Here is a 13,410-nt window from a genome sequence, read left to right on the forward strand (position 1 = left end):
TTTGGCATTTTGGTGGGTTTATACTTTTTATAGGTTATGCAGAAGATTTGTTTAGATAATGAGTTAATATTGGACCCAAAAATCCTCGTTGAAAACACTCTGTTGCAAACTATCTTAATATTCAAAGAAAAAGCGTAGAAAAAAGAAAAAATTGACACAAGACATATTTCAAATGATTCTGAGCTATATCGTATAGTTTCATCAAAACAGATTTCAGATTTGTATGGAATCAGTCTATCATCACAATTGAAAATGTCTATATGTATTGTTGGCCAAAAAGAAATAATGAAGATATGAATTTATCTAGGGACTTTACTATTCTTTTTTGCTGGTCAGCAGGATAAAGGCATATTTTACTTATAAACCAAAAAATCCACTGAAACAGTAATCTACTTGAGAGTTGAAACTAATATAGTGCAAGATCAAGATCCAAAAAAGTCTCTTCTCGTAGAACAAGCATTATATTCGAGATCAGTTTTCAAAGCTGTTCAAAAGTCTGACCATCTAGGCACATGTTGAAGGCAACCGCGAATCTCCCTCCTCTGCAGCCATTGAATCCGATGATGGTTGTGCAGCAGCTACTGAAGAAATTTGATAACTCACGATTAATAAACCAAAACATGCCCACGAAATGATAAAAATTATAGAAGAACGTAACAACCAAATCAGAAACTTAACTGTTTTCGCTTAGCGTCTCATTTTCACTTGTGGTTGTCATTGTCTCTGATGGTTCATCGATTGTTTCCATGTCAATAGTCATTGCGTCATCAACATCTGCTTCTTCTACCTCAGTCATTATCTCATCCTTATCGCCTCCCATTGCGTCAATTCCATTTGGTGCGCAACTTTCAGCAGTTGTTATTGTGTCTGTGGTTGCTGTGTTTGGATCATCAACGGTTTGTGATTGTGGGTCTGTACTGATGGCTAACATAGAAGTAACCAACAGATTCTGCATATATTCCACAAAATCAATGAAGAAATGTGTATATCAAGTATAAAATCACAGAGGTAAGAATTTCAAATTCGTACCTTTTCTAATGCAAGAGCGAGTTTTGAGAGCTTTGGGTAGATGCTCCTTGCAGCCAAAAGGATCTGTTGAACACAAATTAATCCAAAAAGCTTTATGGTTATGATGTCAACAGAATTTTAGAAGCTTATAACTCTAAAACAATATAAGAGAGCAGTTTTTAGAAGACACTTGAATGGTACGATTTGATAATTACAACTTTTCCAAGAGCTACAAATGTAGCATTTACTTATCCTGGACTAGGAGTACAAACTTTAAAACGATGGAAAATCCTGATATATCATAAATCAAGGAAATAAGTTTGTTTACGATTCGATGAGGATGGAGAACAACAGAGTGAAGGTATGGATTCAACTGATTCTTACACTCTTACACTACTATACAAGTGAATTTTTTTTATTAAATCATGGTAAGCTAATAAGAAAATGATATCTCTGACATTGGAGTAAATCATGACCAGCAAACTCATCTACTTACCTCACAGAGTCTCTGCAATGTAAATGGAGGTCCTTCATCGAAACTAAGAAGGGCTGCAACACAAGACAGGAATAAAAGAAACCAATTAGAAAGGTCTCTGGATAAAAAAGAGTACTTGTAAAAGCATAAATAATACTGGAAAAGGTCAGAAAAAAAAACATAAAGCAGCTCAAACAACTGAATTGCAAAGCCCTTGTCAAAATTCTCAACATATGTTTCCCACACTGTACAAGACAAGCCGTTTTATTTCATTTACACAGGTTACTTTCTTGAAACTTCACACAGATTTTTTTTTTGTAGCCATTTTGAGAAAAGGAGGATGTGTAGAGTTATAGCAGGTCTATTAGAAAATAGATAGATAGTGATTGATGAGATACTAAACCCTTGATTAAGCCATTATCCCAAAGCCAAGCCCTATCTCACAGTTTCAAACTCCCATCTACATAAACTTTCTGGAATCAAATTAACAAAACCAACAAGTGAGTAGATATAGACCTTCATCCAATCGACTAACCAGCTCTGAGTATGTTTCTCCAAGAGCTTCCTTTTGTTGTTCGTCCGTCATTTTTGCCTCAGAATATTCCGATAGAACCTTTACAACAAACCACATAGATAGTTAAATTATTGAAATAATCAGGATGGATGTGGAATGATAATATATATTCTAAGCACACTGCTGGTATACCTGCACATACCTTCTTCAACCAGTACGATAGCGTTCCCTTTAGTTTCTCCCAGTCTTGCCTGTAATATTCCAAGGTAAGAAAGTAGTACTCAACTAGATGTAGCAATACATAGATGAGACCCTAAACCCAATAATTACTCAGAAAGAAACCCACTCATCGATACATTAAACTCTATAGAACAATAAAAAATCGGCAAGGATAAGATAGGATGCCAATTTAAGTGCATAACCAACAATGCCTAATCAAATGTGGTATTACCAGAACTTTCCGGTAGATGCTACTGCTTCTAATGTGCTCTTTACTTCTTCCGCAGACATATCTGCTATCTGCTCAGCTCCACTGCAAAAGAAAGATCAATCTGTTAAAGCACAGAAACCATCTACTATGAAATGAGACACTTAACACCTCGTGACCTCATCTTGCAACCTGAGTGTTCCTTCTTGCATTATCCTCCTAAACATAAAAGGTCATGATATCATGCGACCAGATCTAAACTCGTAAGTAAACGGAAGATCACCTAGATCCGAAAACAACATCATCGATTCAAAACTCAAGTATCCAAGAAACCAATCATTTTGCACACAGACCTCAAGAACAAATATATGAACTAGCATTAACTTAATAGAGATTGGTGAGAAAATTTAAGCGCACAAGCAAGCAAGAGCGATGAAATTCAAAGATTTCGAGTAACGAGTATAGAAGGAAGCAAACATACCGATGCTCGAGAACTTCGGGAAGCACGGCGTGATCCTGGCGTTGAACGCCGTCATTGGGATGAATGACGGAGGAAATCTCGGAAGTTTCCGATGATGATGGATTCTCCATTTTCGGTTTCAGAGCGATTTCCGGATTTCTTTCGAATAAAACCTCAAATCCTGAATCCGCAATTCGTCGGGTAAAATTCGGTGAAGAGGAATTTTCAATTTTGCTCTGACTCGACCCGACCCGACCTGACCCGACCCGTATTGGATCCCATTCGACCCGACCCTTGCAATTCTTTTTTTTTTCCTTCACATGTAATGCGCATTTTTATATGCGAAAAAACGTAAAGACGAAAGTATAGTAGATATTTTGGCCTGCGTTATTGGGTTAGGGTTTAGAAGGTTAAAAAAGAATTGTTGGGTTTAGGGTTTAGAAGGTTATTCTTTTTTTTGGCCAGCATTAAACCTAAAGTATGGTAGATTTTTTTTCTGGTCTTGTAGTTGTACAACCATGGGTCCATTTTTGTTAGCAAACTAAAGTGGAAGAAAACTGAAGACCTTTTCTTTGTAAGTTAAAACAAAAAGAAAAAAAAAAAAAATTCAAATTATATTCTTTTCTACGACACTTCATAGTATCCTTTTCATTTTGTCTCACACCATCGGTTCAGTCTCTGACCAAAAAACAGAAAGACCCATGCTTCTTCTGACCCTAAATTCAGTTTTACCATCTTTCATTGATATTTGAAAAGTTTTAGACTTTATTTCTTGATAGTGACATTTTATTGTCTATCTCTGATAGAAATAATACACATTTATGAGTCTAGTGTACTCACCCTTGCCGCCTCATTTTGCTTCGTTTGTCTTTCGGCTTCATGTTACATTGATTAGGTCACGAGAAAGTCAAGGTAAGAAATTGTGTGGGGGTAAAAATTTTATTTTTCATTAGTGTGTTTTTAGTCTCGTGCTTAAATGGTAACTAATAAAGAGTACTTTGAACTTTTAGATAAGCAAAATAAGCAAATTGAGACAAAAGTGATCAGGAGACTAGTCAAACGAATTTTCAGGGGAAACTAGGTTACGGGTTACTTAATAAAATGGTGAAACTAAGATGTACAGATAGAATCATGACATAATTAAGATGTTGCAACCAACCAGCCTAAACATATAAGGTATATCATGCGACCAGCTAAATCAGATCTAAACTTGTAAGTAAAAGTTATAAAAACTCAGAAAAGCTAGATCCTGAAACGTAAAGATGATTCATCGATTAAACTCAAATATCCAAGACACCTAACCATTTTCGTACCTCAAGAGCACTGGATGAGTTAGTAGCATTAACTTATATAGACATCGGTGAGAAAAAATTCAATCGCCGAAGCAAGCAAGAGCGATGGAATGAAAGATTTTGAGTAAATGACTAAAGAAAAAGAACGCAAACATACGATTACTAGAGAACTTTGGGAATGACGGCATGATCGTGGCGTTGAACGCAAATTCACCGGTTAAATTCGTAAAGAGGAAATTCCAATTTTGCTCAGACCCGGTCCGACCGAATCCGATCTGATACGAGGCGAACGATATTCAGTTTTTTTTTTTATGTGGAAAATGTCTAGACGTAAAGGTATTTATTTAAAAAAATTAAAATCAAGTTGGGTTAGGGTTTATAAGATTTTTTTTAAAATTTAAATAAATAAATGAGTATTTCTTTTAAATCAGTTTTCAAACCATCGCAAAGGTTCAGTCAGACTGAAAGAACACTCACGCAAATTTGACATTCTGTTATTTATATTTTAAGAAAACATTAATAAAAAAAAACTGAGACATTTCGTCGATCAGGCCTGAGTCTGACTTTTGATTTTGTCTTGTGATATATATAGGTTAATAAAGGCCTGTTGTGTAGTTAGGTAGGGTATGATTATACCTAGCATCCCTCTCTCTCTCTATATATATTCATATATATTTTGTTAAAAGTATATATATATATATATCTATATATATATATATATATTTGTTTTTTTTTAAATGGGAATTACATTGTTTATATATACAGAATTTCTGTAATGTTGTTATTGGTCTTTTCTTCGGATATCGAGTACAAAGAAGGGAGGAAAGCTAAATTAAGGTTTATCTTTCTCATTAAGCCAAACAGTAATATTAATGAATTTATTTGATGAAAAAATATTACATGCACACCGGTATATATGTAAACCATAGGTTGATGAGCATGTTTGCCAAAGACCAATAGACAATAATCCGTACACCCAAATTTATTCATTTGTAATATGTACAACACAAACCCATACGTCACATACGTGTGTTCTTATCCATAGTTAACCATTTTGGTTTTTGCTAAATTAGTTAAGCATTTTCTTTATTATTATTGAATCTTTTACTAATAAATAATTAATATAATAATTAGTATTGTTCAATATAGACTGATTTCTTTGATGGTTAATGTTTTTGTGACATATATATAGTATTACTCGTTAGCTTATGATTTCAGACCAAATAGTTGAGCGATTTTTTTCTTTGAAAAATACTTGGGTTCACCTCTAGGGGTGAACCTCTTATGTTCACCCCCTTTATTACATCCAATCAAAATCTGTCATCTATTAATAATAAAAATATTCATTTAATTATAAAATTTAATTTGCCACTAAAACGAAATTATATATCGGTTTAGGTTTATTAGAATGAGTTATAGGTTTAGATTTTATTATTAAACGAGTTTAACTATCGGTTTGGGTTTATAAACGGATTTAGATTTTACAATTAAACGAGGTTAATTGTCGGTTTGGGTTTAGAAAGTACGATTAGGGATTAGATTTTTTACGATTAAACGAGTTTAAATGACGGTTTGGGTTTACAAAGGAGAATTAGGGTTTAGATTTTATGATTAAACAAGTTTAACTATCAGTTTGAGTTTATAAACGGGTTTAAATTTTACAATTAAACGAGGTTAAGTATCGGTTTGGGTTTAGAAAGTACGATTAGGGTTTAGATTTTTTACGATTAAACGAGTTTAAATGACGGTTTGGGTTTACAAAATAGAATTAGGGTTTAAATTTTGTAATTAAACGAGATTATATATCGGTTTGGGTTTATAAAAGAGTGGTTATGACTTAATCTTATTATTTTATTTAGAAAATAATTGTTTTAATTTTTTTAATTAGATGACATGGCAAATTGTAATTGGATAATTAAGAAGGGGTGAATGAAAGTGGTTCACCCCTCACCCCAAGAATTGTTCTTTTTCTATATGTAAATTTAACGAAATAAGCTAACGCACAAACTGATGATACAGTCGTACACATGCAAAGATTTTAATTAAGTTAATTAACGCGCATACACTGACAAACATTGCATTACACACTAGACGTGATCTTTAATTTACTCTAATGATTTAAACAATTATTCATTTCATTAATTTTGTCTTGTCTCTACCAGATCACTCAGTGGCCATCAATTTCTTCTTATACTTTTAACGAAAAACAAATCAATTTCTTCTCCTCGTTTTTTTCTTTTAATATTTAAATATAATTTTTTTTTTGGAAACAAATTGTGTTTGCTTAGTATTTTAAAGCAGGAAACTTAAGAAAAACAAAACAGGAAAATAAATTAATTGAAGTCGAATGAAAAGAAAAAGGTTTGTGTTCATCATTTATTAATATTCGCCTTTATCTCCATGCAGGCTCCGTACGTCTATAGTCTAACCCTACGCATGCTTAATTTGCCCTCCAAGAAATCTGACGTCACGTATTTTGGTATCTCATTATTGTCGGATTTTTTCAATAAAAATCACCACAACGCTACCTGCTTTCAAACGACGTTCTTAATGAGAACATACATTAATTTCTAGTCGTTCTTTTTTTTTTTTTTTTCTAGTCGTTCTTTGTTCCTAACTAGTATCTTTATATATCTATATAGTATTTATGTAAAAACAATAGTAATTAAAGTTTTAATGAATTTGATATATACGTATTTGGTTTGGTTTTGCATAAACTTGGGGTTTGATTCGGTAGAAAAATATTTATAGCATTTGAGTTATTAAGAAACACCGTATTCAGGTTTTAGTTGCACAAAATTCAACATGGTTCGATCTCTGTATATAAATTGTATCTATGTTCAGATTATTAAAATATTGTTTGGTTTCATATTTCAGTCTACATCAGTTTTTTTTTTGTTTGATTAGACTTATCAATTTAAAAACCCTGTACCATTCGTTTAGATTATTACAAGATTTATTTCATTTCGAATTGATCAAAGTTGGTTTGATTAAGTTCAATTTTTTTTTACTATGGTTACTTAATACTTTTGTGGAAACAAGTTGCTTTTCAAAAGTAAAACAAAAACTTATTTTTTACTGAAAAAATAGTATATACAATTTTAAAAAATTAAAGACATTATGGAAATTTCCATTAGCTAAAAACATTTACCTACGAATCTTTTGACCAAAGAGAGAGAGAAAAATACATAATTTTGTCATTTACCTCATTCTCACCACCTTCCTCCAAAAACGCTTTCTCTTTCTCCCTCACTGTCTCTCTCACAAATATTTTCTTCCTCCATCAATCATCTCTAAAAACAACATTTTTAGAGAAAACAAAGTTGAACATGGAAGAAGATGATTATGGTGGTGGGGGTATTGGAGCTGGTGGAAGTCACAAAGGAAAAAAAGTTCCAAATCCTATTAAGCAAGAGCATTAGCAACGTTCTCAGAATCCAAGTCCACAAAACCCTATAGTAGAAGAAGAATTTGATGAACCTATAAGGGTATAACATTTGTAAATTTTTTTTTTTGTAAGATCATTATCACTTGCTTTCTTTCTCTTTTTTCCTCATGGACCTCCGGTTTATAAAATTTCTGGTTTTGAATTTTTAGAGCTTTGTTGGGTTTTATAGTTTTTAAGCTAGTTTTAGTAAGATAGTGTTTGCTTTAGATGAAGAATATCATCTAGAGTTGTTTTTGCATGATTTATTATTTGTCATTTCAGTTTCCTTTCACTAATTAATTTTTACTCTCAAACTAGTCTCATCAGATGGCCTTAAAGCTTTGATGAACCTCAAAGGGGTTGTCTCTATGTGGACGTTCCCTTCTTTTGATAAACAGCTCATAGATCCAATAAATCAACACATCAAACAATTTCCAGATGTGTCTTTTTTTTTTTTTTACAGGAATTTGGGGATGGGAGTCGTCTTATCTTCGATTTGACAGGGACACACTTACGTTTGCTTGGAAGAATTGTAGAGCAATCACAAGGTATACTCGTATCGTATGTAGTAGATCTGTAGATACATATACTAGTTTATGTATCAACAATATCTATATAGCTTCTCTTTTAGCGATTGATTATGGTCCGGTTTTTTTTTTTTTTTTTTTTTTTTTCATTTTTCATGATTGAAAGAGGTGCTATTTGTATGCAGATGATTGCTGGGCAAGGGTTCTCCGTAAGATCTTGGAATTCGCGTACAACAGGAACATTGAGAACGTTGCTGAACAAATACCTTTGTCAATGAAAGGTCTCATTAACAAAGTCAAAGCAGGAAGGGAAATATATGAGACTGGCAAGAGGTTAGGCAAGAGACAAGATTTGACAATTGATTCCCTCAAGAAACCTATTGATTACATTCGTGAGAAAGGACTTGAAAAGGATTTTGGAAGAACTAAGGTATATATGAATATTAATGCATGCTTATATAAATCCAGATTTCTGTATCCTCTATTTGCGTCTCTTGATCCTAATAATCTATTTATTTTTGTGTATTGTTGTTTTGAAAACCATTCATGTATATATATAGTTTAAATATACGAATCATTATATTGACATATATATGATATCAATTTTATATGTTTTGCAGGAAAACATGTTTAGAGTGAGAGGAAGTTTTACTACAAAACCCAATGCAACTCCGAATGACATCCGAGATATGTTGCTAAATCATGGTGTGGTGGGAATATATGTTTACATGGAAGAAAACTTTAGTGAACTTAAGGAGGTATAAGTAAAATATGTTCAACTTTTATTATGTTTTATAGTAGATTAAGATATGATTTAGAATATTAAAACTAGCATGGCTTCATGGCTTATATATATGTAAAATTGTTTCAGGAAATCTACACTTTGAATATACCACAAGGAGCCATCTTGGATAAGAAAAAACATGTTCTGATAATTGTTGCTTATGGATTGACGCGTGATGACAAAATATTTTTCCTTGCGCAAAACACTTGGGGGAAGGAGTGGGGAGTTGGAGGATATGGAAGGATCATCGTTGCGGATACATGCTCAATATTTTATGTTGATGGTTTGCTTAAGTAATGTTTTTCCCGGTGTTAAACTTAAACATATATAATCATTTGGTTATAAAGATGATTATTAGGTTATGAATTGAAATCTTGTATTGTTTTCATGGATTTATCTTACTTAACTTTTTCTTGTTTTCATGGATTTATCTTAATTAAATTTGTCTTGTTTCCATGGATTTATCTTAATTAACTATCGTTTATGTAAATCATAATTGTATGCAAAATTGACGCTGCCCTTTATACCAAATGTTGCTAAAGCTCTGCATTTCTAGGCGCTCTTCGGCAACTCTTCTTCCTTCATCTTCATTGTTTTGCCTTAAAATGATGATACTAAATGGAGCTGCACCTTTTCATATAACTACAATTGTGTCTTCATGTAAAGAAGTTTCCAAAAAAATCACTGCTAAATCGAATTTTGAAGCGACGAAGCACATTTTGGAACTAAATAAATTATTCTTTGAACCTTAACGACCTCATTTTTCGCATATATGCACAGACACTGTCACACTGGGATAGACACATCTCTCTTTAGCATATATGCATAGACACATCTCGGATGTCGAGTTGCATTGGGTTTTAATGTTTTATAGTAAGACTATATATAGGTCAAAGACAAGCGAAACGAAAATCTCATTTGATGCATTGACACATGTTAGGTCAAAGAGAATGTTGCTAAATTAGAATTCTGAGGAAAAGTTACAGTAAGACTATAGGTGAAAGACAAGCCAAACGCAAATCTTAGCATTCAACTCGTGGTAGCCGGAGTCACTTTTGAGTCTTGGAATTCGCCGAGTTGATTAGCAGGTTTAGAGATTTTTAAGAAAATATTAATGAAGGAGAAATTTCACCTAAAATCATAGAATTTTGGATCTTTATATTTTTAACTAATAAATTCCATGAAATCTAACATTAAAAGTCATTCAAATCTACTACTTAAAAATTTAAAATGTTTCCAATATTAGAAATGATTTTAAAATTCATGCTTGAATAACATAAGATTTGTCGATGTAATACAAATCACTCCAAATCATTAGTCAATACAACCTCCTAATTATGGGGCTTTGCATCCTTAAGTTATTCTTCATTCTTTCTAAAATACAAAGGTTTTCTTCATATTTTTATTGCATTGTAAAGAACATTCAACTGTGGATCCTTGAAAATTTTCAATGTGGTCTTCCCCGAAATTGTTCTTTCAACACGAGTTGCAATATATATAATATATATTTGTCCCTTTTACTTATCATTATGTATTCCATTCAAATACCTACGTTTCAAATTGCACATAAACTCCATAATTTATCTCACACACAAACACACATAAACCATACAATGCACAACATAATTAAGGTCATAGATCATAAGATAATTAAGGTCATTACACAATTATGGTCATAGGTCATACACTCATACTTGATCCCACCCAACAAAACCATATCTTAAAACTCTTAACTTGAATGCATCTTAGCCTCCGCTAGCTTGTCGTCAACATACCAATCTGCAATTTAGGAAGAAAGATCAAAAGTTAAAGAAAAAACAGACAATAATCCGCAGAGATCTCATGAAATTGACATAATAAACAAGTATCATCTACCTTTAAATATAGATTTAGATTCCTGGTTTAGGACTTGGTCTGCAGAGAACTGGGAAAGGATCCTTCTGCCCTAAGAATTTGATAACCTTGGCTTGGTACTCAACAAGAGGCCCATCACGATACTCCCGAGCCATAAAAGTGATGTAAAACCTCCACGCAGCTGCTCCCCTTTCAGTAGCTCTCACAACATTTACCAATTCCAAAGTCTTTTTCTGTGAAAAATGTATAAAAATTCCAAATGAACCAAAACACGAAATTCGTGTCCATTTTCTTATAAAAAAAAAAAAGGTACTTCTTTCGACTCACTAACCTTGGTTTCGTTGTGTTTCTTAACACACACATTAGCAAGCTTTGCCATGAAATCCCGAGTAGTGTTGTAGCCATTCATTTTTTCGTCTAGATAAACATTGTAGATTCCGTTCAGATGATCAGGAAGGAAACCCTGAAACAAACAAACAAAAGAGATTAGTTTTCATCTATTTTTTACTGATTTAATAAAAGCCAAATTGTAGGCAACTAACTAACTAGGCAGGCATACACAAATCTATTGGTCCATCTATATTCAGCAAAAAAGCAGAATGATTTTGCAAGTGATAAGAGAAATTATTAAGTGAAGAGGTTAACTTAAACAGATATACCAAAGGTTACAAGAAAAGAATAGACAATTTTAATATACCTTACTGTTGAAAGCCTCGAGCCTGTCGTTGTAGTATTCGTCATAAAGTTGCTGGTTAGAGCCGTACATCTTACGAACCCTGGGGTTGATTTTAAACTCGTGACCATCAAAGCTATCGACGTCCCACTCTGGTTCAGTTTCCGGTAACCAGTTATACCCAGCCCACTCGCTGTCGCTGCCGTCGCTATCGCTGCTGCTATCGTCGCCTTCCTCGTCAATCTTTTGCTTTTTTATGAGCGAAGAGTTAGCATCCTCCTCCAACGCCAATGAATCCTTCGTAAAACCTCGTTTCGCCAGCTGTTCATCGCTTAGTATGGTTGCCATTGTAGAGAAACCAAGAAACCCTAGATCAACAATTCGATTTGGGGATTTCAGATTCCCCAGCTGTAAAATATTAATTAGTACAACCAAGTTTTCAGTATTGACAGTTATACCCTCACCTTTCATTACTGCTATTTGGGCTACGGCCCATTAATTAAAGACCCAATCCCTTCTCAAAACCTTATTTTATACGGCCCACGACCCAACGTTTTAGCAGTCCACTGATCCGTTTTTCGATTTCAATAAATACATAACAAAATGTGCAAATAGATGACACGTGAATGATTGGAAATTTTTGAATTAAACAAAAAATAATTGAACATTAACTTCTTTCTCTAAGCAATTTTTTCTATATAATGTTAATTTTTTCAAAAAAATTTGGTTAAACAGATTGAATTAGTTTTCCAACTTATTCATATCAAATGATAAACAAATAGATTAATAGTTATTCAACTCTTTCAGTTTCTTATTTTAAATGAACTATTTGCATCTAAAGTATGCAAAGGTTTTCATGTAGATAAATGATTGAAAATATTGAGTTAAAAAAAAAAAGAATTTGAACAACATTTCACTCATTTTTCTATGAAATAGTAAATAAATGGATTGAACAATTTTCTTCTATAATTTGTTCAGTTTTCTAATTTTTGTAGTTGAATCAATTTTCCAACTTATTTCATCTCAAATAGTAAAATATAAAATGAATGAATTCAACTTTTCTAATTTCTAAATTTACGTCAACTATTTGCACTTAAAAAATAATAGTAAATTGACATTATAATCAAGTAATTTTTATTTGGTTAGGATTAATAAGATTCAATCTTATTTTCAAATGCAACTACTTGTTGGGCTCTAGTTTTGATAAAAATACTAGAATTAACCTACACCATAAATCGTCCCATTCCTCAATAAAAGTTTTTGGATATACAAATATTTGTTGAAAAAGTGATTAAAAACATAGGAGGTTAACACTCATAAGAAGTTGGATACGGAGGATATAACTGTTTGTTCTATGAGGAAAGCAACGGACCATATAAATCTCAAGGGAATTGAAAAAATTGATAGAAGAAAAAAAAAGTTAATATTTATAGGCGTATACTTTAATTTATTTTTATGTTTGTATATTTATATATTAATTTAAAATGTTGATGCATCATTATCCTGTTTATATAATTTTGTAGGGTAGATCAAACAAAGTGTTTACCATTAAGGTTAGGTTAATTGAAGAACAAAATGTAACTGCTGAGAATACCGCAAGAAAGTGGACAAAAGTCATGTAGGTATAACCATTGATATAAATGTGGGAAAAGTGAAGGAATTAGCTTAAATTCAAAGTGTACAATAGTATTATTTAACAACTAACTAAAATTAAATTTCAATTTATGTCACACGTTTTTAGGAAATTTCAAGGGTACCCCAAGCCACAAGTTGTTTTGTTTGCTGCAAATATAAATGTTTAAATACACTTTTTTTTTCACAAGACTAATTTTGAAGATTGAATTACATTACTTCTCTATAGTCTATACACTATATCGCTATTTAATAAAACTATCAAAAGTAACTAAACCGTTTCAATTTTACAATATCCATCCAATTTAATTTAGATCCTTTGAACAATTTAATTTAA

The 13,410-nt window shown here is 32.4% G+C and overlaps 2 protein-coding genes and 1 long non-coding RNA gene across 4 annotated transcripts; 1 reads left to right on the forward strand and 2 right to left on the reverse strand.

Annotated features, from left to right (window-relative positions):
- Positions 1-298: 298 nt before the first annotated feature.
- On the reverse strand, positions 299-3,126 carry LOC9307817 (serine/threonine-protein phosphatase 4 regulatory subunit 2). 2 transcript variants are annotated; one of them, XM_021022733.1, is made up of 9 exons: positions 2,906-3,126; positions 2,617-2,643; positions 2,449-2,529; positions 2,200-2,248; positions 2,000-2,096; positions 1,505-1,557; positions 1,030-1,092; positions 679-949; positions 299-581 (listed from the first exon to the last, which is right to left on the reverse strand). In XM_021022733.1, exons 1-9 carry the CDS (start codon positions 3,013-3,015, stop codon positions 505-507), a joined length of 828 nt encoding a protein of 275 aa, XP_020878392.1. In that variant the 5' UTR covers positions 3,016-3,126; the 3' UTR covers positions 299-504. The 2 variants fall into 2 exon arrangements, with proteins under 2 accessions (XP_020878392.1, XP_020878394.1); XM_021022735.1 differs by lacking the exon at positions 2,617-2,643 and having other exon boundaries at positions 2,906-3,121.
- Positions 3,127-7,079: 3,953 nt separating this feature from the next.
- LOC9309878 lies at positions 7,080-9,036 on the forward strand. The gene is made up of 3 exons (XR_002331469.1): positions 7,080-7,664; positions 8,067-8,560; positions 8,751-9,036. It is a non-coding gene; the product is annotated as an uncharacterized LOC9309878 (long non-coding RNA).
- Positions 9,037-10,448: 1,412 nt separating this feature from the next.
- On the reverse strand, positions 10,449-11,852 carry LOC110227084. The gene is made up of 4 exons (XM_021020216.1): positions 11,466-11,852; positions 11,100-11,231; positions 10,790-11,001; positions 10,449-10,693 (listed from the first exon to the last, which is right to left on the reverse strand). Exons 1-3 carry the CDS (start codon positions 11,787-11,789, stop codon positions 10,804-10,806), a joined length of 654 nt encoding a protein of 217 aa, XP_020875875.1. The 5' UTR covers positions 11,790-11,852; the 3' UTR covers positions 10,449-10,693; positions 10,790-10,803.
- Between the last annotated feature and the right edge of the window lie 1,558 nt (positions 11,853-13,410).

This window comes from Arabidopsis lyrata (assembly GCF_000004255.2).
Source record: "Arabidopsis lyrata subsp. lyrata unplaced genomic scaffold ARALYscaffold_6, whole genome shotgun sequence".
In the NCBI taxonomy this organism is placed as follows: domain Eukaryota; kingdom Viridiplantae; phylum Streptophyta; class Magnoliopsida; order Brassicales; family Brassicaceae; genus Arabidopsis; species Arabidopsis lyrata.

What these genes read in the sequence shown, in the direction of transcription:
- LOC9307817 (XM_021022733.1), bottom strand. Translation starts at nt 3,015, where the DNA reads ATGGAGAATCCATCATCATCGGAAACTTCCGAGATTTCCTCCGTCATT. An exon ending in GCATCTACCGGAAAGTTCTG is followed by an intron (nt 2,249 to 2,448) that starts GTAATACCACAT and finishes GGAATATTACAG; the next exon opens with GCAAGACTGGGAGAAACTAA. An exon ending in TATCGTACTGGTTGAAGAAG is followed by an intron (nt 2,097 to 2,199) that starts GTATGTGCAGGT and finishes TTTGTTGTAAAG; the next exon opens with GTTCTATCGGAATATTCTGA.
- LOC110227084 (XM_021020216.1), bottom strand. Translation starts at nt 11,789, where the DNA reads ATGGCAACCATACTAAGCGATGAACAGCTGGCGAAACGAGGTTTTACG. An exon ending in TCGAGGCTTTCAACAGTAAG is followed by an intron (nt 11,232 to 11,465) that starts GTATATTAAAAT and finishes TGTTTGTTTCAG; the next exon opens with GGTTTCCTTCCTGATCATCT. An exon ending in AGAAACACAACGAAACCAAG is followed by an intron (nt 11,002 to 11,099) that starts GTTAGTGAGTCG and finishes CATTTTTCACAG; the next exon opens with AAAAAGACTTTGGAATTGGT.